Raw genomic sequence first — 24,785 nt, 5'->3', positions numbered from 1 at the left:
AGTGGAATAAAATATTTTAAAACATGGCATTCATGGTAGGAAATTGTTATGATAAAATATATGACATTGAAGAAGTTAAAATAATTAAAAACCAGAGCAGCAAAATGATGTTCAAGTAAAGAGCAAACATTAGGTTTAAAAGCATCAGAACTCACCCTGACCTTGATGATGCAGTCATCTTCAGACTTTCTCTTGGAGTGCGATTTAATAGCATTTGGTCTATTTTATCTACATATCATGACCCCTGACCTATTTATCCTTTCAAAATATTCCTGCAAATCATCTTTGCAAAGCCAGTTTTCCATTTCTATGTGTGGCTCAGATATAGAGAACAATGACTTGATCTTCAAGCCCAACTTTTCCATCAACAGTGCGTAGGTCACTTACTCCTTATTTGTTTCTGATCCTCCTTGAGGTAATTAACTAAATTAACTCTGAAATCCTACCCTGATCCAACAACCTGTGATTCTCTCCTAACATCCAGTTTTTCTTGTGTCATTTCCTATACAGAACAGAAAGAGACTTTGTATCTCTTAGTCAGAAGGAGAGTAAATTTTATAATATATGTTAATGAGGTGGAGCAGTAGTAATTCTAAGGCCTTCTCAATCCACAGAACATATGTGAATTCTAATAAGAGGTAATGCATTTGTTATAAAAATCAAAGAGTCCAACTGGTGATTTTTGGCCAGGTGGGTGGAAAGGTTGGCACCCCAGCAGGGCAGTGTAGGAGACATTTTGGGAGCTTCCCTTAATCACACTGTGCAAGGACCATCTGGAGATCCGGTTTCACCTACTGCCACAGTGCCCTTCACAGATAATTATGATTAAGACATGCCACAATGGAATAAGCTTTTATTTTCTTGCTCAACAATCTAAACTTAGGTCAGATTAAGAATGAAGAAAGATGAACACAATGTGTTTTTTTTCCTGAGTGGACCTTTACAAATAGAATACCATAGAAATAAAGTAGGAACACAGCAGGTAATCCATGTCAGATTTTGAAAAGTTAAATGAGGTTAGCAAGTTGGAAACTCTAAATCCTTCATTAATTTTATGCTTCTTGGTTTTCTCAGATCTTTAAGAGAAAGTACACTTGACATTTTATAAACTAATGTTTTTGAAATTTACACTTTTGACTTTCTTACTTTTTCGAACTTATATATGCTAGACCCCATTGTTTTATTCATTCACTATGCCTCATCTCTTTGTTCCCCATGCTTTAAATAAGTATTTAGAGTGTTCTGTTCCTGATGATTAAAACATGGTATAGTGCAGTGTGAATCCGTTTTTTATCTGCCATGAATTTTTTTGCATAGCTTTTAGAAGTAAATAAGGATTCATTAGGAATAAGCTGCCATTTTCATTTTCAAAGGAACGAGAATGGAGAATAAACACATATCTTTGTGGAGGGTAAAGAACCCTCCTCGTCTCTTTTTCTCCCACCTACCCAGTTCTCAGCAGGTACCTATCTGTAAGGCAGTGTTGTCCTTGGTGTGAGCCTGTGCTTCTCTCATTTGACTGGTTAATGTAGCAAGGTGGCCTCTTGCATCATTCCCAAGAGCCTCACAGACTTGTGAGTGGCATAAGTATTATACCTCAAAAACAAATGCCCTCACATACTATTTTTGATAGGAAGACACTAAAACACCTTCCTAAGAATTCATTTCCATTGTTTTGTATTTCTTCCTGCCACTTTGGTTGCCATGTCTCACTGAGGTTACTTTACCTACTTTTCTAGTCATCTGTGACATGGTTCTGGACTTCCCAAGTGTCCTCAAGTAGTCTGCATGCCACCCATCCAGGAGGGCTCTATTCCCTCCTCCTCCGTAGTGATTAGAGAGAGAAAGTCATTATAGAGACAATCTCTAAGCCAGGTCTCAGCCAAGCATGATATGACCTGCAGCTACTTTTCAACTTTCTAGTAAAATGAATAGTACAATCTGAAAGAATCTGAAAAGATATTCGCCTGGAGGAGAATTGGTGGCATTGTAGGTAGAATCTAGTGATTAATAAAACAACAATTTTGCAATATTCTGAATCAGTTTGATTCCTGGTCTCACCTCTTACGAAAAGTATAACTTTCTCACCATTTTAAGCCCCAGTTTCTTCAATTACAAATCATAGGAGTGTGAAAGAAAATGAAGAGATAATAGCATGCAATAATTTATAAATAACAGTAGTTATAATTTGACTATATTATCGATGAAATGATTGACTGTTACTATTTATGATAAATAATTTTGATTATAACTTTAAGTGGGTTTGATTTAATACAATGGCTTAATCTTGACCTTCATAAAATGTTTAGTCTTACAAGGACAACATTTTTAAATTACTGGTTGGAGTAATATTCTCAATTTGGATAATTTACAGTCTATTTATTTATTTATTTATTGGTGGGGTAGCATGGGATGACCTCAGGGACAGTGACTTACAAACTTAGCAAGGATCTAAATGAATGAAATGAAGCCTTCTATCTTCTGATATAGAATCAACTCAGTTCTTTGTGCTGGTTTTCATACAAGGTCTGGAGTTTCCATCATTATCTTTCTTTTTCTCTCCTTTAAAGTTTTTACATTTCTTATTCAGTGTTCCAGTTGAGTGCATTATTCTTCAGGTGTGTATTTCCCTTTGAACTGCAGCAAAATATTCACAATGACAGGAAAAATGAACTAAGAAAATGTCCAATTAACATGCTTACCAGACGCTCAGTCCTTTCTTTTCTAATCTCAGCATTAATAATTAATACTGATAAAATGTGTGGCCATATTACCCTTTTTATTCTAATTTGGTCCTTTAAAACTACATCACTCTGCTGAACCTTTATGACATTTAAGAAGGGAATGAGCTTTTATGAAATCTCAAAGTGACTTTGGAGGTCAGTTAGTGGGTTTGTTGCCTTCAGATTCTCCAAGCACTGGGCTTCTGTGGATTTTTACCTCCCTTGAATTTGGTTGTTCAGTCCTTATTTAGTTAAGGCATTATTCCAATCTTTCATGCTTTCTGTGTGTGTGTGTGTGTCTAAATCATATCTATTTCTAGCATTCCTCTGATTTTTTCCCCCAGAATTATGTTAGTTTAGTATGACAACATTCTTAAGCATGTTCTCTGTGGTAAAGAAACTATAAGACAGTGAATGAAGTCAGCACTCCTCACCTGTGGTGTCTCAATTATTGAGAAAGTGGTTCATCTCAATATTCCTCTTCTGGGTAAGCATTTCCCATTATACCACTTCTCTTGCAGGATTTTTTTTTTTTAAAGTGAAGCATTTTTTCCTCTATTAACACAAAGCAGAGCAATACCTTTGGTGTCTCTTGTTTCACAGAGTGATTATATGGTGACGAAGCTGTGATTACTATTTTTAATTCAACAAACTTGTATTGAAAATAAAATAAAGCCAAGGTTTCCCAAAGAAGTTTAAATAAATAAAAGAGAATGCTTGCCTTCAAAATAGAAGTCCTTATATTGGAGAGAGGCAACCTTAATGGCAGCAAATTATGTATAATGTAAAAAGTAGGAAGCTTGTTAAGGAAGTTCAGAGTGGTATAAAGTACAGAAAAAGACAAGAAAACTACACAGAAGAATAATATATGCATTTATTGGAAATTTTACATTTCATAAATAATATTTGGGGTGGGAAGAAGGCCCTGAAATGTTATTTGCCTTATGTTCTTTCTCTTTACCCATCTTCAATCTACTTTAAGAACAATTATTAAATTGGTTTATAGGTCATGTTTAAGTAAAATAAATTCATATTATTCAAATCTTGTTATTCTAATCAAATTGTCATAGTTTTTCTTTTTGTGTTGTCTCTTTTTCTTTTCATAGGACTTTCTTCTCTTCTTCCTTTTTTTTTTTTGCTGCTAAGCGCAATTAGTTCAAAATCTCTAGAATTTAGTATTGATGCAATTGTCAGCAGAAGTTAAATCCAGATCTAAACTATAAAACATTAATTTTATATCTCTCTTCTTTCTTTGCATATAACCATGGGCAATTACCAGACACATATATGATTTAAATGAGGTCTTTCAAATTTAATAATAGTCTGTAAATAATTTTTTGAAGTTATTCTATTTCTTTTCAGAAGACCAGTTATACTACTCAAACTAAATAGATGATTAGATTACATTAGAGGAGAGTAGATTGGATCACATTAGGTTTATTTTTTGGAAACCAATTCATTTCTTTTGTGGTGGTCACAAATCGTTTTTGTAATTGTTTTTCAAGATTCAAGTTAGCTTATGGTTATTTGTCTTCATGTTTCATTCCCTTTTTATCTGTAGTATAGACAATAGGTTGCATTGTATTAAAATCTTTGTAGTGAATTTTTCTTAATTTATTAGGTAGAATTTTTGTCTTTGGGTCTCATTATCTTGTTTGCTTTCTTACTGTGGTCCAGAAAATATGATTATGAATTTATTCGTAGGATGAGAAAATATTTAAAACACATGCAAATCTAAGTGCCTCCTCTAAACCTTTAACTGTTAACATGTGATAATTTTAAAGGAAAGTAATTTTTTTTAACTATATGTTCTAAAGAAATCTGTATCAAGTGGTATAAGATGTTTTGGTAATAAGCAGATAATAGAATAGCATATAACTGTTTCAAAATCTTCCAACCTGTTCATTACTGTTTAGAAATGTATTTTCTATGATCTATCTGATTTAAAATGCTCACATCTTAGATGATGATGTCAGTAGGGGACCCACATATGATCTGTGATTAACAAGCTGCTCTGAGGTTGCATTCCTTGAAGTCACAGTGCCTTGGGATGAATTGTACACATTGTTCCTATTCCATGTGAGGCCACTTCTCACCCACCCAGCATTCATAGGAAAAGGTCATAGAAGCTATAGCTGAAATTTCATACAATGAACAGGGAATGCAGAGTGTTATGAGAATTCATTGAGTTAAGTTGAAAGAGAATTGGTTGAGCAATTGCTCTACACAGATTTCCATGAAGGATTCAAAAGTGAATGAGACATGGTGTTTGTTTTCTACATGTTTAAATATTGCAAGGGAGGATGATATGGACAGAATTAGACGGTTAAACATAAGTCAGTATTCTGGACTTGATGGCACACCTCTGTCATCCCAGCTACTTAGCAGACTGGGGCAGGAGGACTGTAAATTCAAGGTCAGCCTGGGCCACTTAGTAAGACCCCACTCAAAATAAAAAATAAAACAGACTGGAGATGTAGCTCAGCAGGTAGAGTGCCCCTAGGTTCAATTTCCAGTATCCAGAGATAGGTAATAGATGAATAGAAGATAGATAGGTAAAAATAAAGGCATGGAAGATACTATACAAGAAGATTAAATACTACAAGTACCAGAGGAGCTTTGTGAAAAATTGTAACCAAACCTTGAAAGATGAATAAGTGATTAGCAGAAATGTGGGTAGATTTATGGAAGATAGTGAGGGAAGCCCAAAACAGCAACCTACAAGGGAAAGGAGCTGTGCTGCTACTTGCCACCCTGGGGAAAATGGAAAAAACAGCCCATCTCCACGTGTCTGATGCAAACTTGTTGGATTGATGGCGTCTTTTAAAAATGCAAGCGATATCCAGCAGACTATTGGAAATACAGATTGGAAACCTGAAAGTATAGATAAGTGGAACAAAAATAGCTTTAGGAGTCATTAGCACTCCAGTAATGATGGACTTTTGAGAATAGATGAGACCATTACTTAAGCATATGACATTAAATTAGTGATGATACCAAAACATAAGCTTACAAAGAACTGAAATATAAGAAAATAATATAGAATCCTTCAGTAAGGGTAGCTGAGAAGTATATTAAAAATAAAATGATGTTGGGGGAATCTTTAAGTTATTAGACTTGTACAAAATTCAGTGTGTTTTTAGGAAAAACAGGGATAATAATACTGAGGATTGTTGTAAGAATGTAATTAATTATTGGTTGTGAGGGAATATAAGAAAAAATAAAGTAATATAAAAAGCAAATAAACCAACAAATTATGGCAGACTAACATAGAAAAAGCAGTGGTTGTCAAATATTTGGTGCCACAGGGAAGATAAGAAACAAGTCCTCATAGGAGTGCGTGCAGATATTGACAAATGAGGAGAATTGGAAGACTCAGATGGGAGTTATTTTATGTTTTTATGTTTCCTCTGCCCCATTGTATTATAAACTGCTTAAAGATAGGATCTGCCTTGTTCATTATTGCATGATTCATCTGTAATAATCACATCACATAGATTTTCAAAAGGAAAAAAAAGCTGAATTTAGCTATATGTACGAATTAGGAACACAATATTGTTCATAGAGATTCAATGGAAGTAAAACAACCTAGAAAACTGGAAACCAAGAAATGTAGTATAAAGACCTATTTGAGAATTTCTTTCTCAGATCACCAAGTCCAATGTGACATCTTTAACAAAGGCAGGGGCATGGCTACATCCATTGTCATCAATCAAGTAAATTAATGCCAAGGAACATCATCCTATGCTTAATGAATCATCTTACACTCCCATTTTTTAGAATTTTTAAGCAAAACTCACTTAAAGTATTGTGGTTTGAAATTTCAGTGTAATAGCTTTTGCTCTTTTTCCTTGAGTGATATAATAACTATTCTTTTAAACTACCTTTATCCTCTTACATGACTCTTACATTTTATACTTGCTCCTTTTACTTACTTGAAATTAAAAGAATATCTGATTAAGTGAATCTGTGGTGAAATTGATGACATAATCCCAGTCATCATAAAAAAAAGTGTTTTGTGATTTTTGAGATACTTAACATTGTAACAATGCTGTCGATTGTTAGTAGTACTACACAAGTAGATGTACTTCAGAACAGAAAATAATGAAAATGGAATTTGAATGAGAAGTAAATTTAAATTGCATCCTACAAAGACCAATTTCAGTCCATTCTACATGTGCATAGCACCCAGGTCACCAATGCTTGCCACAACTAGTAAACCATCCAAGGAAGAAACACCTCCAATATATTATGTGCATATACTTACTAGTAATGATTTGACAGAGTGTTGTCACTTTTATGTTTTTTTTTTTTTTTTATTATTTTTAATCACAGGAAATATAACTGTTATGGTTTGGATGCGAGGTGTTCCCCAAAAGCTCATGTGTGAGACAATGCAAGAAAGCTAAGAGGTGAAATGATTGTTTTATGAGAGCAGATTAACCCAATCAAAAAATTAATTAATTAACTGAATGGTAACTGAAGGCAGGTAGGGTGTGAGTGGAAGAGGTGTGTCACTGGGCATGCCTGTAGGCTATATATTTTGTATCTGGCAAGTGGAGTCTCTCTCTGCTTTCCGATCATCAAGTGAACCTTTTCCCTCAAAAACATTCTTTGGCCATGATGTTCGGCCTCATCTTAAACCCCAAGGAATGGAGTCAGCTCTCTATGAACTGAGACCTCTGAAACCCTGAGCCAACAAATAAAGTCTTCCCCTTCTAAAATTGTTCATGTCAGGTCTTTGGTCATAGCAGCAAAAAAGCTGACAAACACAATAACCATCAATGTCTCATAAGTTTCTTCTTTCCCTGCATTCTTTGTTGCTTAGTAGGAATTACAAATAAGGACTTATAATAGTGGTAAAACTTTTCCTCCAGACTAAGATATTCTCACCAATTACTGCATGATAATTTCTAAGTAAAAAAAAAAAAATGCAATTCATACATGTATTCATTTCATCAAAAATCCCTAGTGTGTAACAAAATAAACATAAATGTAGTGTGTAACAAGAGAAGCCACTTTGATTGCCAAGAGGTGTTTGGGAGGTATCTGGAAATTTATTTCTAGTTTCACATAATATAATTTTATCAGTGCCTCCAAGTTATACAGAGCCAAGTACCATAACCAATTCTCAACAATATTACAAGATCTTGATGCCAACATGGAATATCAGTTTACTAAAATAAGAACAGTAGGATCCTCATTCATCAGAGAGAAACGTCCCTCTGATCATCTCCAAAGTATCTTCTCCCTTTCTTTACAGAGATCCAAGCAAACCAATGTCCTTCTTAAAATGTCATCTGATAAAGACAATCTTGGAGGCGTTTCCTACCCCAGAACCAGTGAGGACTGATGAGACCTTTAGATGCAAATCTATCCCGGACTGAGGTTATCTCTTGAGGCACTCATGAGACATAATTTTGTGTTTCTAACTTAATATTTGTTATTTTTATTTTTGTTTGTTTTATATTTTATTTTATGGTCATGTCTTAAAAGTTTTGCATATTCTTTCTTCAAATACACAAATGTTTTTCCCAAAAATAGCTTTAGATATTCTTGCATAACCAGACTATTTCCCTTCTTGATGCTGGTGCATTCTGTAAGGTCTTTGCGTTATCTAGACGTTCACAGTTATCCATCAATCTTCTTTTCTATCTGACAGTTTCTGCACCGGTGACATCTGAAGTTCAAACTGTGTGAAAAATAAACATCTTCTAGATTGATACATAATTTTTAAAATAATTATTTAAATGGTTACTTAAAGCAAATATTTAACTAGTTATTATCCTAGATAATTCTCACTTAAACAAGGTAATGTTTACTATTATAAACTATTAAAGACATTGAATTTTAGGGCACCAACCTGACTATTTCCCTTCACTTTGGTTGAAGCAGTGTTAATCATACATCATCTGCGAACAGATGACTGGACACAGCGTGTTCACACAGAACAGTGTTTTATCAGGGTTTTTCTCTTTAAGCTATTGCTCTTTGTTCAGTGTGATCAATTGTATTCAGCCTTCACCAGTTCTTCGGGAATTCAATTTTGAGAGACTCTGCGAGTTTCCTGAACAACATTGGTTCATTTTCTCCCAGAATAATAAAAATCTAAAATGTAATTCTTGCCTATTTCAGTCCTAGACTCTTTTTATCCTCTTTTGTGAAATCAAGCCCACATGCTTTTCTATTGCAGCCCTTGTCTGAGCATTATCTGTGTCCCCAGGATCAAGTAGCTCTTAAGTTAGTTCTAGCAATTGTCCATGGGTTTAGAGCTACCCATGCGTGTTTTTCTTAAATAACAAACATTTTATTTCAGAGCACAAAGTATAGGACTTTCTACTTGATTATTTAGTTTCTGTTTTGTTTTTTTAAGTTTTGGAAAATGTATTACTCTTCTTTAATGAAAAGTTCTGAGTTTTTCTGACAGTCATTTCATTTTTGAAGGAGAATCAAAGGACTGTTCCATGGATTGACACTCAGATTTTGAATTTTTTCTTTATTTTCTCCATTCTAATAAACTTATCCCTTTGCCTCTCCCAACCTCACCATCCTGTGCTCATTTTCTTTCTTATTTTACCTTTTCTATGACCTTTTGGGGATTAAATAATTCATTTTCTCTTCTAAAAGTCATTATACCTGAGTTATCTCAGACTATCAAATTTCTGTTTTCCTTTGGGATAACTTCTAGAATAGCCAATTCCATAATTTTTCAGTTTTAAAGAGTTCTTAAATCTAATTTGTCTATGTCGTAATATATAATATTATGTTCACAAAGAATCAGAAGCACATGTTTTTGCTTCTAGTTCCGACTCTATCCCATTTCTGGATTGGATTGTGGGTCAATTCATATACTGTCTCCCCCATTTATACAATAATATAATGCAAAATTGCAATACAACTATGATAATCATTTCTGCCTTATCTAACTCAAACAGTTATTGAGAAGTTTTATAAAAACATATATTTTGGGGAAATTAGCATGAATAAAGATTATGCCAAGATATGTTTAAGAACTATGTTCTATTGTATATAGATATGTTTAAGAACTATGTTCTATTGTGTATAGATTCACTACTTAAAAATTCTTAAAAATTCTTCTGATTCTATAGTTCCTTTTTTCCCCCACATTAAGTCAGATGACAGTATTCACAGCATTTGTTGAATGCATGATGATATTCTAATTTGCAGAAATGTTCACTGGCCTCAAATGTTTAGCCATAAAGGTGAGTTGTTTCTTGTCCTCTTTTGAGTTCCCTGAGGGTTTCCAATTCTCTAGGCTAAGAGCACGTGGTCTCTCTCTCCTGTGAACAAGTTCCTGTTTTTATCACAAATATAATTCTGTGAAACCAGAGAGAAAGAAAATATATTAATAGTGTCACGTTTACTTTCTGCCAGCCAAATGGCTTTTGTCTCTAAGAATCCTGCACATATTTTCCTCAATTTATTGTGAAGGAATAGTAAATGACAGAAACCAGCAATGCATAGAGATATTCATCAAATTATTAAAGATCATTCAGTGCCCAGTAGCAGAGTCACCCTGAAAGGCATTACAGACAATGCTCAAATAGTCAAGACAAAGAATAAAGCCTTATAAAGATTATGGCCAATAATAGTGTGGTTAGAATCTGTCAATTAGGTACCCATTCACACCACTTATTCTCATCTCCATTTAAACCGTTAATTAAACCAAATACATTTATAAATATAGAAATCAACTTTTATGGGTATTTGAAATAATTTTAAAAGAACAGTGCAAAACACTCAATTATAATATAGTTCAAGCATAAAGGCTAAAGTGATTTCAAAGGAACCAAGTCATCAAGAAGTGTCTCCAATGTCACCAACAAATGAATTAAAGGTTTACTAGATCCTCATACATACACACAGTGAAGACTACCACAGAGAATAGAGAGAAAAAACTTGAAGTAGATAATCTATCAAAAATGTTTACAAGAATCATGAAATAGTTTCTTAAGTAGATGTCTAAAAATAAAGACAAATAAGTATAAGGAAAATTAGATTAATAAACTAATTCTTTATACTGCATCATGCTTACCTGAGAATATTGCACATACATTTGCTTTGTGTTGTCAGTCTAAGGGAGGAAATATTATCTGCCTTTTATGGATAATGAAATTGAGAAGACATAAGACTTTGACTAATGCCTGATAATACTAGGTAATTGAAACATGGTAGCTGTTATTATTTATTATCATATTATCATTTAATGTTTGACTGCTGTTAACTCCAAAGGGCTATATTTGCATTATTATATTCAAAGCTCAGGAAAACCCATTGTAATTATTTCCATTTTAAAAAGATGTTTAAGTTCAAGGACAGTTCTTATTTTGTTTATCGGAAGCATTAATTTATTGTAAATTTTTTTAGGGGGGAAGTACTTACTCGTTTTAAAATTTTTTTTAATTTTATTTGTTCTAATTAGTTGTACATGACAGTAGAATGCATGTATATATTTTGATAAATCATATATAAATGGAGTGTAATTTCTTATTTTTCTGACTATAAATATTGTAGGATCACATCAGTCATGAAGTCATACATGCACATAAGGTAATAATGTCTGTTTTACTCTACTATCATTCCTTCCCTCCATCTCCTTCTCCTCCCTTCACTCCCCTCTACTTAATATAAACTAACTCTATTTTCCCTATCTCCCACCCTCTTATTGTGAATTAGTTTCCACATATCAGAGAAAACATTGGCTTATTTTACTTAGCATGATATTCTCTAACTCCATTCGTTTACCAGTAAATCCAGAATTTCATTCTTCTTTAAGGCTGAGTAATATTCTATTGTATATATTTACCCCACTTTCTTTATCCATTCATCTGTTGAAGGGCATCGAATTTGGTTCCATAGTTTAGCTATTGTGAATTGAGCTGCTGTAAACATTGATGTGGCTGTGTCACTATAGTATGTTGATTTTAAGTCCTTTGGGTGTAAATGGAGGAGTGGGATAACTCAGTCATGGTGTAAATTTTTGAGGAAAGCACTTATTTACTTGTTGCCATTTTATAACGCAAGCAGTAATCTAATGCCTTACCTACTTTTCAGGGAATTCCTCTTTTTTATTCATGTATTGGAAAACACAGTGCATTTTTTTTTGTTCTTTTGCATAAAGCAATACTTTATTTCACCTTCTCTAAGAACCAATGCACATTGTGACTTTGACATGAATGTTGATACATGGAATCATAAGTGAAGTAACTAAGTATTCATATCACAAATAAAAAAGAAACTAATAGATGAGGTCTTGTTTGATTTTATTTCCAAATGTTTATTTATTTCAGAATAATAGGATGGTAGACTCAGTATCATGAGCCAGGTAAATAAATATAGCTTACTCAAAGTAATGTAAGAATAAATAACAGGCCCTTTATTCACTTGTTCAAGTTGATGATCTAATTCCTTTGTGTTTTGCCAGGAGTTCTTTACACACACACACACACACACATACACACTTTCATTACATCCTTCTACTAAAGTAGGGAAGACACTAAATAGGAAGAAGCTTAAGAAATTATTGCATTAATAGTCTAATACTGCAATGGATCCCATGATTCCAAAGATGGGGGGAAATAAAGCAATTAACTTTTTAAGTATGAAAATGATTCAGTAAAGCAAGCAGTAAAAAGATGCTTAGACAGTTTATTTAATACTTTTAATACTATCTCAGTAATTCCAAAAATTTCAAAATAACCCCAATATTTCAGCTAAATGTGTAAACCCAGAGAGTTGTCTTTCAAACTGAGATCTCTGTAGGATATACATAGGAAGAATATTTTCATGTATCTATCGCTACCTTCAAAAATGCTTGCAAACTATTTTAAATAATATGATTTTTATAAATTGTGATTAAATGAGAAAATATCTATTTCAAGAATTAAGGACAAATATCTTTAACTACAACACATGTGCTACCCCCAACTTCCCAAGGGAATATTTATTTTAATTATACCTACCAGTTGATCTCAATTATTGGACTTGTTTAAACTTGTTTAAGCATAAGAAACTTCCTCAGATACAGTAGCAAATACAAAAAAATAGAAAAGAATATTTAAATCACCAGCATTAAGACGTTAAATAAGAATATGTATTATGTAAAAAAAAATTCCAGGTTTCCTCATTCTCAATAACTTTTCTTATTACAGTTTTTCATAGTCAGAAGATGTGCCTTACAAAAGTATATTCATTACTCACTTGTGGTTAGCGTTTAAGATGTTGTCAATTTTTTTTCCTTCTAAAATGAGAATAATGTATATTTTTAAATTTAACATGGAACCACATGCACTAGGGAAAACATGTAGAAAAGATGGTGCATATTTCAAAGTAGGGTTAAGTAAAAATACCTGTTTCCACTGAAAAACTGGCATTGTTAGCTTGCTAATAATTGACCTAGTCATCAAGTAAGTCTAGCCCCCATCTGTCCCTGCTGCTCTTTTGGAATTAACACATATATCTTGCCATTAGTGGTAAGGCTTCCCGTTTCTTCCTGACAAGGAGACAGGCCATTTCTGAAGTGATTAGGGCAGTTCCCTTACCTCAATAGGAGAAAAAAGAAGAGAAAACAGTTATAACTACATGGAGAGCGTCTGCCTCTGAGCTATTTTCATTTTAGCAGCTTGAGAAGTATTGCTACATGTTATTGCTAAGACACACGCTCTTTCTAAAGGAAGGTTACTGCCATTGATTCCCAAGAGCTAGAGGATCCATTTTAATATTTTTGGCACTTCATTTAGCTAGTCTCCTATTGATTGGACTTTATGAACTATCTATTTGTACCTGATGTGCATTCCTAAAAGATTTTGAGAACAAATATTTTACCTTATTGGACCAACATGTAGAGGATTTGACTTCCCAGTTACTGTACATTCTTTATACACATTTCAAAATGTATGAGAGAACTTTAGTAAAACCTGGCATTGCTCACTAGGGAAACACACCACACACACACACACACACACACACACACACACACATACATATGCACACATTCCAACCCTCATAGACTGTGCCAAGCATGTTAAAGCACATCTTGGAAATAATTTGAATAATAAGTTATGCATTCAGAAAGATTCTAGTTTGGAAATGTTCTATTAACTTTAAGTCAACAGTTTCAAACATTGCAAACTTCACAGTCTCCTACTAAAGTTGATATTTTTATATTGTAAAAAAATCATATTTCCCATGTCAAAGGAAGCTTTGTTAAATTGTAAATAGCAAATGTGTAGTGAATGTGCCTTAAAGCTGAATTATTTTTTCTTAATATACCAACTTGGCATTTAATATTATCCTTTAAGTAAAATACTGAAAAAATCTTATAAGGTTTAAGTAAAGGCAGTAGTTTTGAATCCTTTACAGTGCCTTTGTTTTTCCTTTCCTTTAAAGACTAAAATGTGCACTTACGTTTACAATACAGACTTGGAAGTCTGTCCTTCTATTTTATAGCATTTTAAAATACTTGCTTCAAGGTTATTTCATTGGACTTCTCAACTATTCATTGTTTCAAATCCTTTATATGTAAGACTCTGGTTCTCCTTACATGAATTTTTTTTTTTTTTTTTTTTTTCTGCCCAACACAAGCCTAAAATTCCTTGGGAGCACTCAGGCCTAGCAGGGTTAATGCAGAACAACAGGTCTCAACAAAAGAACCCATGTCCTGAGACTGACACAAACAGAGTTGGTATTTCAAGTTTCTGTTGAAATCTTTGATAATCTGAGGTAAACCTTCCAGTTATTTATAATAACCTTTTCAGTATTGTGGTACACTCGGCTTTTCACGTTCTTTCTCTGAGCATTGGAAGCCAGCCATGCCTCTGTCCTTGGCTTCAGTAGTTTGCTGTAATAATGTTCTTCTGATATTCCTGGTAATAAACCTTCATGGATGCCATCCAAGATAGACCCTACTGATAGCTGAATTCTATTTAATAGTGAACTGTATTCGTGGGAGATTCCAACATTTATTTTCCTTTGGAGTTAAGGGTTTTATGTTGAACTAGTATTTATTTATTTATTTATAACACTGAGCAGTCTCACTGCCATGAGTAAGAAAATTGCGCCATAAAATACTTGGTAATGTAAATGTGAGAATGAAAGTTATATATCTGATGATTTATTAAATTTATGACTTGTAGGAACATGACTGCCTTGGTAAAGGAATCTAATATACACATTGGAGAATATTCCAGTAATGCCTAGTAAAAATGGAATGCTGTTGTAATACGAAATCTCAAAAGTAGGTACTACTCTAGATTTATACCTTTGGCATTTCTAATCATGCATAGCCTGGCACTGCGAATCTGAATTTCATGTAGGAAAATTTAGAATAGTGTTTATTTTAGAAGCACTTTCACTTTCACAGAAGATAATATTCCATGTACATACTGATTTGATATATTTCCTTATGCATTGCTTTTAATGGTAAGAAATGCAAGGGCTAGTTAAGAATAGGACCATTAATTTTCTTCATGACAGAAGGAAGCAGGTCAAGATTGATATGTATAAGCCTGTCAGACAAGTGGGACTCAGGGTTATAGCATATTCTGGACACTTAACATACTGAAATATGTTCCACCTATTTCTTTATCTCCCAGGAATCAGACTTTTAAAAACATCAGTCTCCATTTTAAAGAGTGGATTTTTCTTGTCTTGATTACTGAATTGGTTTGGACTGAATCTCTGTTGGGAAATTCAGTGTCTACTAGGTCAGTAACTTTTGATTTAAAATAGGGTGATTTTAAGATTCTTGTTATAATGTACCCCCATCAACTGAGATGTTAATATTCAAAAGTCTACAAATGTTTAGCCACAGAATATAAGATTTAATAAAACTACATTTTTGAAAACAGAAAAAGAGGTACCTTAGGATGCAAAAAATATACTTTGTGCATGATGTGCAGCTAGAAAATACTAACACAAAAATTTAGTTTCTTTTTTTACAGTATTCTTAAAATAAACTTAGCTATTGTTTTTACAGTGAAATCCATGTGGCATATGGCTTATTTTCAAGATCTCCCTACCCTTGAAAAGTATTACTTAAATGAAATATAAAAGAGCATGTTATGTGGGAGAAAGAAAGAACAGGTCTTTCACATACATGAGTAGGCCCATATGCTGTTTATTAAATTTGATGATTGTCAACCAATTTCAACAGCTGATTGAAATAAAAGAAATCGGCAGTTATGCAGAAGTATGAAAACAAGCACATGTACCACCCTCATGCCGTTTTATCATCTGTCAGATTTTTCAAGAATATACCATATTTTATAGGCTTGAAATAAAACATGATGAATACATACATACATAATGAAATAAGATGTATGCCTTGAGGGAATAGCATTGCCCCAAGTTGGCATTTGAGTTTATGTCATTTAAATGACAACATTGAGGAAGGTGTTCTTCTGTATTCCCTGGATTCCAACTTTGAGCATGCTGCTTATCTGTTTGACTGTACATGAATATGTTGAGGAGAAAATAATTTTTATAAAAAAAGTTTTACTAAGCGTCTGAGATGTGTTTTAGGCAAAGAACAACTTGTATTTTAAAAATAAATTAAAATACATTAACCAAGAACAGTGAGCAGTGTTTCAAGTGAAGGAGAGGGTGAACAGACTGTTTAACTTTCCTCCAATTCCACATATCTATGAATAATCATTCCTTGAGGTTTTAAAATTATAAATAACAGTACAAAGCGGAGTTATTTCTACTTTACGAAGGAAATCATCCATTTTGTTTTCATTTTCCTTTGGGTAAACTCAAAATGGCTTTGCGTAGCTTCTTAGAATCTTACTCAAGACTAAAGCATTCTTGACAAAAGAATGTTTTCCAATTGCTAGTGGATCATTACATTTATGTGGCTAAATTGACTCAGAATTGACAACTGTTGTTTCACTTGGCAAGGTTAAAAGGTGGTAGTTGATCCTAAGAGAAGGGAGGTAACAAGACTAGTTGTAAAACCTAGAGATACCTCCAAGGAAAACCTCTAAGCAAATTGAGCTCTGGGGAAGTAAGGCTGAATAAGGACATTTTGTCTTAGATTTAAAATGCCAATATAGTAAAAATAATTATTGCCAGAAGTTGATTACTACTTTGCCTTCATGCACATGCATATATCTGTGAGACCAGAGAATAGAGGTAAATTTGTCATCTCATCTTTAATTTCAGTTCTTAAGACAGTTAATTGTAAATCCTAGATAATATGTGCTAGGTGGAGTTAAGACACTCTTTGTATGTAGGCTACTGTCAGTATTTACAGGGGCAAAGTATGAGAGGTTATAAAGCAAGAAAACTTCATTTAAAAATTTCATGATATATAATTTTAAAATAAAATTTTTTGAAAATAATTTCTAGAATTATTTGTATGTCCCTTGGGTTGGGTGGAGGTGTGTGCCTACTAATGTATTTAATATCTCACCCACTAGACACTGTGACTCATGATATCATGAGGATGGAGAACATGGTTTTCATGTTCCTCATTATATCTCCAGTTATTTATACAGTGCCTGGCATGTATTAGCTGCTCAATAAAATTTGTTGAACTGATTAATAAATGATTATTTTCTGCTTTCCATATTATCTACAGTCTCCATTTTAAATTATTACCTTTGCTTTATTGCATTTTTTTTTTTTTTTTTTGCTCTTGTGATAACTTATTCTAGGTTGAATTGTGCTGGTGGAGAAATAAGTCAAAATGATTGATTGGTATAAAATACACTGTATTTATAAGAGTAATAGGCTAATCCTAAACTCTTTGTTGATACTTGACAAAGAGGATGTTTTAAATTTAAAAACCATGCTTCTATAATAAGCATATATTTTTCCTTTTAAAACTCATGCTTCTGTAAGTACTTTTTTTTCCTTTCAGTATCTTAATTAACCAAATGAAGGTACTCGATGGGAAATCTTTGTTTCGTAATTGAGAAAGTTTTTCTGCATGTTCTATCCATCAAGGACCTTAAAGTTCCAAGACAATGTGGAGAAAAATCATAACATTCTCTGTGCATTATGCCCTTAACAAAATTACTCTTTAGATAAATTGGGGTAAGTAAATTTTATGAATAACGCCACTTTAAGAACATTATAGTTGGCTGTTCATATTCACAATAAACTGTTGGCCTGAGATTAAATATATACTTATTCACATATTCATCCACTTGGTCATTCTTTATTATTAGGATATAATTTAAATCTAATTCAAAAAACAACTGTAAGATTCAGGTCAAGATAACCTCTCTAAGCCACGGGAGAGTCATTTCTATTTTAAGTAAGTTTTCCATCATCTACGTTACTTTGTATATATTTCATTCTATTTCTATGAAGATCCTGGCATATTTTTATAAACTATAGTTTGTTTTCTTTTTCTCTGTGAAATGATAGGATAATACTCAGTGAAAATGAAGATTTGCTAAAGTCTACATGAGAAGTGACTCTCTTTAACTTTCCAGGGTAGTTCATTTCATTATCATATTTCTGGGTTTTTTTCATCTCTTGCATCCATATCAAAGCTCCAAGCCAAGTCTACTTCATTTCTGCCCTTTCACTTTTGTTTTATAATTTCATCTTGTCCCCACCACCTCACTGTACTCTAAGCTCTCATCAAGTTGACAAGTCACTCTCTTTCAATATGCAGCACTAGCACGCTTTAAATATGCAGCACTACTACTGGGTGTTTTAATTAAATGTAAGAATACATATTTCATCTCGCTGTTTCACAAAGGAACAAACTGAGGCTCTGCAGACCTTAAAGTGACTTGTTCCGCATTATGTAGTCAGTGAGTGACTGAGATGGGTTTTGAACACAATTTGTCAAATAAACCCAAACATCAAGCTATATCCAGTCATGACCTTCTCTCACTGGAATGGTTCTTAATATCTCTCACCTGCATCTCTTTTTCCATGAGCTAACTCTTCCTTTAACTTTTACTGAAGGCATCACCTTCTTAACTCTCTGCATATTGCACATCTGTGTCAGCATATCTCACATTATATTATTAAAAAAATCTGTATCATTCTTCCTGTTAGAAGGTGTCTTCCAAGAGGCTGGATTTTTTTTTTTTTTTTTTTTTAATTCAACTCAATATTGCAGGGCCTTAGACTAACAGTTGTCAATGCGTGGTCTCAAACCTCCAGGACTCAAAACCATTTTCATGATAATATGAGGCTATCATCCAGCCTTTAAATTCTCATTCTCTTACACAGTGGAATTTTCCTGAGACAGCATGCTGTGGAACATTGCAACATATTGAATACAGAGCAAATATTAGAATTCAGCTTTCTTCTAGTAATTTAGTCATTAAAAGTTGTACAATACTATGAAACAATGTCACTCAGTTCGTTTTTTAAAATATAAGAAAATTTTTCATAATATATTCATGTCAGCATGTAAAAATGACTATTTTCAAATGTATTTGTAATAAATTATTTTAAAACTGTTTTAGCTTTAATTTTGAATATGGTAAATTGTGGGCGTCTCTTCTCTGTGAATAAGAAAAGGGTTAACTGCCAGCGGATGGTTTGGCTGTAAATCAATCAATTCCCTATAAACTTATTGTAAGACATAGAGCCACTTATCTACTCACTTATCTACTCAATAAGCACACAGGAGCCAATACTCTTTTAAATGAGAGGGGGCGTGACAGGTCTGGCCATACCGTCTTTGGCCTCTAACAACATGGAGTAACCCAACTCTCTTTTATTTATAGACACACAGGTAAAGGGAGAAAGACCTAGAAGAGCTTCTTCTGTGGTGAACAGGATGGGGTGGAGTTAGGGGAGCCATTTTCTCAGGGAAACTAGACAGGGAACCACTCCCACACAGCACCAGGTCAGGCCTCTATGTCCCATTACTCAGCCTCCTCTGATTCTGCTAGATAAGGATGGCTTCCCACAGTAAATATCAATAGATACACATAAACCAAAGCTCTTTGTCATACTACCTTGTTTTTAAAGTAAACAGAAGTCATGAAGCTTAAATGTTTGAGTACCACTGGCTAAAGCACATCTAACTCAGATTGAACACTCATTTAACATTGGATGAATAAATGAATAACCAAATTGATGGAATTTTCAGTGTCAGAGACTAAGTGCTCTGGTGAGGACTTAGCCCTTCCATAATTGCTCTAACAATTACACGTCAAGAAAAGGATGAGCAAAATGTATTTGGGGAAAAAGTAAATTTAGAAGGTAAGTTATATTGGTTGAATAAATATGTATTAATAAAAATTAAAATCATAAGCAAATATGACTTAATGCATTAGTCAATGAAATGACCAGGTGCTCAGGTAGGTTGTTAGTTTTTATAAAGGACACAGTAGGGTGTGCTGTTTTGGCTATACACTTCAAGATTTTTAGGAACCATATTTGTAAAACATTATAAATTTAGAATTAAATGAAATATCATAAATTTCCTAGGCTTATAATATATTTTAATGGAGCTAAATATTAAAATTTTAATAAAAATGTCTTCTAAGGAAACTTTATTGTAACTTCAGATTTGTATATAGCAAGGGTTCAAGTACCATGAAAACTAATTTTTAGGAAGGAGTGTGTAATATTAGGTAAAATTAATGAACAACTCCAATTAAAGAAAGAACGTTGCATGTTTTCACTTGATTTAAAATTTTTAAATTCTAGATACATTAATACATCATACTTAAAATTTTCATATGGGTGTAAATACAGCTATATGTCAAACCCAATTATAGTGTTATTTAGTAATTGTGGCTGTGTTTACACCTAAACCTTTTTTATACTCGTCTCTAAATCATTCATTTTACAATTTTTTTTATAACTAAAGCTGATAGCTAATAAAATTAAACACTTAGATGATATTTTTCTTTGCTGTGAAGCTATGCAACTTATCCCTTTACATCTAAGGAATGAAATATAAAAATACAGGATCCTAGAAATACCATTCACACTAAAATAGAGCTGAATTTAGGATTAATAATTAACTAGTCTTTCATCTTTAACTCACTTATTTTTGTTGACTTGAAAAAAAATACTCCAGATGGTGTTTTTACTATATCTTGTTTAGGGTACTTTATTCCATGTGGTGTGACTAGTTAGATTCAGACTGATAATCTCGCCCCAAGTGTAGGTAATCATATATTTTATAATTTCAAATAGTGATTATTGCTCTCAAAACGCAAATCAGGCAACAACCTTTCTGTGGTAGAGCTGTTTCCTGAGACCCACAGGAACAGGGAGCATTCCATCCTTTGCCAAGGGTTTCAGATTTCCCTCTACCCACCACCATTTCTGCTGCCACTAAGGCAGATCCTACTTCCACAGCAAGAGAGTTAGTGGCAGAGGTGGTGCAGTGATGGAGCTGGCCTCTCTGTACTCCAGCCCTCCCATAACATGATGGATTGTAGCACTATATTTATTGAAGGGTCCTTGTTGATAATTATCCAACTGCTATTAGCAAGAAGGAAGACGAACAAAAATCTGAAAAATCCCATTGCCTAAAGCATGGGCCCCCCAGAAGACACTGGAATGTTCTGTGTATGAACGTGACAAACTGTGGAAAGGCTATGGAATCTGACCTGAGCTGAAGTTTCTCTTTTCCAATTGTTACAGAAATTTTTCTTTTAAGATGGGTCTCGCTAATAAGATGAAGAAAACTATTGTTTTCAGGAATGTGTATGCCTTTTCTCACATATTTTTATTCCAGACACACCAGTTTTTGACAAAGGTTTGAGAGCAGTAAGCAGAAAGCAAGGGTCCCATCAGTATAATAAACCATCACAATCCACATTGGTTGGAAAACTTGACTGACTCACCCTCCACTCAACCGCCTCCTCTTTCCTACCATCTGGGTCTACCTCCTTGTCTATCTGGCTGCAGGATCTTTTTTTGTTTTTTTGTTTTTGGTACCGGGGATTGAACTCAGGGGCACTGTACAGCTGAGTCACTTCACCAGCCCTATTTTTGTTATTTTATTTAGAGACAGAGACTCACTGAGTTGTTTAGTGCCACACCCATTGCTAAGGCTGGCTTTGAACTTGAGATCCTCCTGTCTCAGCCTCACAAGCCACTGGTGGCTGCCGGCTCTTTTATCCATCCTCTTATCTAACTCTCTCCAGTTTTTAAGTAGCTGCTCAGTGTTTTGTTAATGAAGTTTACTTCCGTTTAACTCAAAACCATCTTGCCATTTAGCCCTTATTTTTGATCTCAGCCAAAAAAATGCAGTCCTTTAAGATCGGAATCAGTGTGCTGTATTCTGCTTTGCCATTTGGTTCAACATGTGTTTTCTGGGCTTCTTTCACTAAGTTACACAGCCACGGATATTAATATCTTAGTATTACTACTGATCCCGCCGTTGACCGGTGACGAGCTCTGCTCCTTCTAATGTTGAAGTTTGAACACTAGAGAAGCAGCCAAGGCAAGCATATTAAGCAGGTTTTATTTAAAGGTACAGACTTCTCCCCAGAGGAAAAAGGGGGGCATGGGTGAAGTTCTAAAGTCCCAAGAGGTGAGCGCACCCTACATCTTTTATAGGTTGAAGTCTCTTTGGTTCTCCAGTTCTCTCCCCCCTTATCTCTCCTTCCTGCCTAGTGATTAGGCCTGGTTTTGTATTAAGTGTATTTTGTATTAAGTCTCTACATTTCAGTGTATATTTTTTATTTCTCTCATTTCACAAATTACTAGTTTTTATTCTATCAGTTCCTGACACTAAGATTCCAGCTTAATTTCTTGGTTTCTCTTTTCTGCTGTTTCAGTTATTTGTAAACTCAACTATTTATAATATTATTTTATATTACTCATTGCATCTTGATAAATAATACTATCAGTGTTCTCTGTCTTTGTGCATATATTTAGTTTTCAAAGTTTCTCATAAAACTGGTTACTTTTGTATTTCTCACATTACTGCACTTGTTTATAAATATAGTGTTCCATAATAATACAGCCCTCCTAAGATGAAAGGAAAACCTTACTATATACTCAAATCTTAGTATATTAGGAAACTATATGCAAAAAGAAACAGACAAAAAACCAAATAGCACTATTTCATCATGCTAATCCCAAGTATTTCATCACAGATTAAGAGGATGTGAATTCTTTCCCTCTGTCCTTTTTTTACTTTTTTGTTTTTGACATGCAAGGCCCCCATGTTCAATTCTTCCAAAGACAAATGCTGATCCCCAAATAACAACTCAGAAATATTTAAATGTAGGAATAATTCGGTTTAATCTTTTAAAAAAATTGATATTACTGCAATTTGTAGTTTTTAATTTTGGAACAGGATTCAACATTTAAAATACTATGTGTAATATTAATTAATATCCTTTAAATTAAATGCAAAAGCATAAAACTTATAAGAATCAAAGCAATGCTACATAAGAAGAACATGTTCAATCACATCAGATGAAAGTTAAATTTCCAACTCAGAGTTATTTCTTTTAATTCAACAGGCCTGGATATTACATTTTCCTCCAGAATTCTTTGATGCTAATCTCTTATGATAACCACTAGTTTCCAAATTTCTCAACTCAAGGACTGACTAATACTATTGCCTAAGCATCAGGTGGGTCATGTTACTTTAAACAGGATGGCTATTAGTAAGCAGTGTGTCAAAGACCAGAGACATTGAGAAATTGGAAAATTTTGAGACACCCTGTCTAAACAGGATTAAGACAAGACCAGAAAGGATTATTATGTTCCAAGCCCCAAAGATCTTTGTGATAGCTGCTTTCCTAAACATTGGGATTAAAGGTTAGAATCACATTCAGAAACAAGAATGCAAACGTATTCATGAAAATCCCTGTCCTTAGAGAAAAATTCAACAAAGTCCCAGCCCTTCCATAACAAAAACACTGAGAAACATATTTGTGTGAGGGGTCAATTTCTTCTATTTTTCACAGTGGACACTTAATTCTGTCTTGTTTGTCATTTTTTACAACCTCTTCTTCTTCCTAAAACAGACATCTAATTTTTCTTGCTTATTTTCAATTTTATAAACTTTTCTAACTGAACAATTTAGAAGATACATTTCATATGCACAGTTTGTATTTAAATATAAACATAAAAAGTTTAAAATTTCTTAAAACAAACACTAAAAGCAAAATCTAGTAGTGTTTGATTTTCAGGTATAACATTATCTGATATATTGAAACTACTGAGACAACTAAATAGTTTTCTATCATCAACTGTTTATTAAACATTTTCATTTATTTCTTACCATATAATTGTTTACTTTTAAAAATTACATATAGTCCAGATTGAATCATGCCTAACAAATAGCTAAAACATGAACAATTTTACAACATAAGACCTCCTCTTTTATGAAGATATTTTATTAAATTTAATTTATTTTTAATAAGTTAGCAAGTTGTTTTGACATCAACACTGCATACCCTTAGAAGTATATAAGAGGAAAAGTACATTGTGAACCAGGAACTGGTTAGAAACAGAATGAAGAAGTAATAGGCTACTGTGTGTTTGAAAGAAAATATATTTATATTTAGTATTAGACTTTTCCTATAGTTTTTCTTAAATTTGTTACCAAAAAGTTCTGTACCCATATGTGAATGACCTGCCTTAAGCTACTCTGTCTAGTTAAAAAGTGAGAATTAGATGGTGGCTCAATTATATGTAGCAGCCCACTCTGTCCCATGGTTTGGAGAGTGATAGGTGTAATCTTCAGATGAGCACCTTTGAAAACACCTAATTTGTTTAGGTTACCTTTGAAATTTATGCAGATTTTTTTTTTTTTTAAAGAAAGAAAGTAAACAAGTTCAGAATTTGTGGAAACTGTTTTATTGGCAAGGTCTATGGATGGACACCATGGTGTAGGGGCTGCTGATTTTCCCTTTACATATTTCCCCATCTCCCTTCCCCAGGTGTTGCTGCCATCACTACCTTTCCCTTCCTCCCCTTTCCTCATGGCAAGACGCATGGAAGAAGAGTGCTGTTAAGGCCTCTCCATTAATCAACAGGTATGGTGGTTCTCATGAAGCAGTGCAGCTGCCGCCCTCTGAGTTCTCCATTAATAGTCTGATCACTTTTCCATTTAGAAGACACCTTTATTCCACCACACAA

The 24,785-nt window shown here is 33.6% G+C and overlaps 1 protein-coding gene across 9 annotated transcripts in view; it reads left to right on the top strand.

Annotated features, from left to right (window-relative positions):
* The window catches only part of PCDH7 (protocadherin 7), a 396,445-nt gene that overhangs the window by 188,932 nt on the left and 182,728 nt on the right, over positions 1–24,785 (top strand). For 5 of the 9 annotated variants that reach the window (XM_079154088.1, XM_079154085.1, XM_079154089.1 and 2 more), the window contains one exon: positions 24,587–24,682. The exons of the other annotated variants lie outside the window; for them this stretch is intronic. In XM_079154088.1, coding sequence (XP_079010214.1) covers positions 24,587–24,675 — 89 coding nt within the window. In that variant the 3' untranslated portion in view covers positions 24,676–24,682. The remainder of the gene's footprint in view (positions 1–24,586; positions 24,683–24,785) is intronic. 9 annotated transcript variants of the gene reach the window in all.

This window comes from Sciurus vulgaris, assembly GCF_902686455.1.
Source record: "Sciurus vulgaris genome assembly, chromosome: 9".
Lineage (NCBI taxonomy): Eukaryota > Metazoa > Chordata > Mammalia > Rodentia > Sciuridae > Sciurus > Sciurus vulgaris.
The sequence above is the reverse complement of the archived record's forward strand: the minus strand, read 5'-3'. Positions and strand labels throughout refer to the sequence as shown.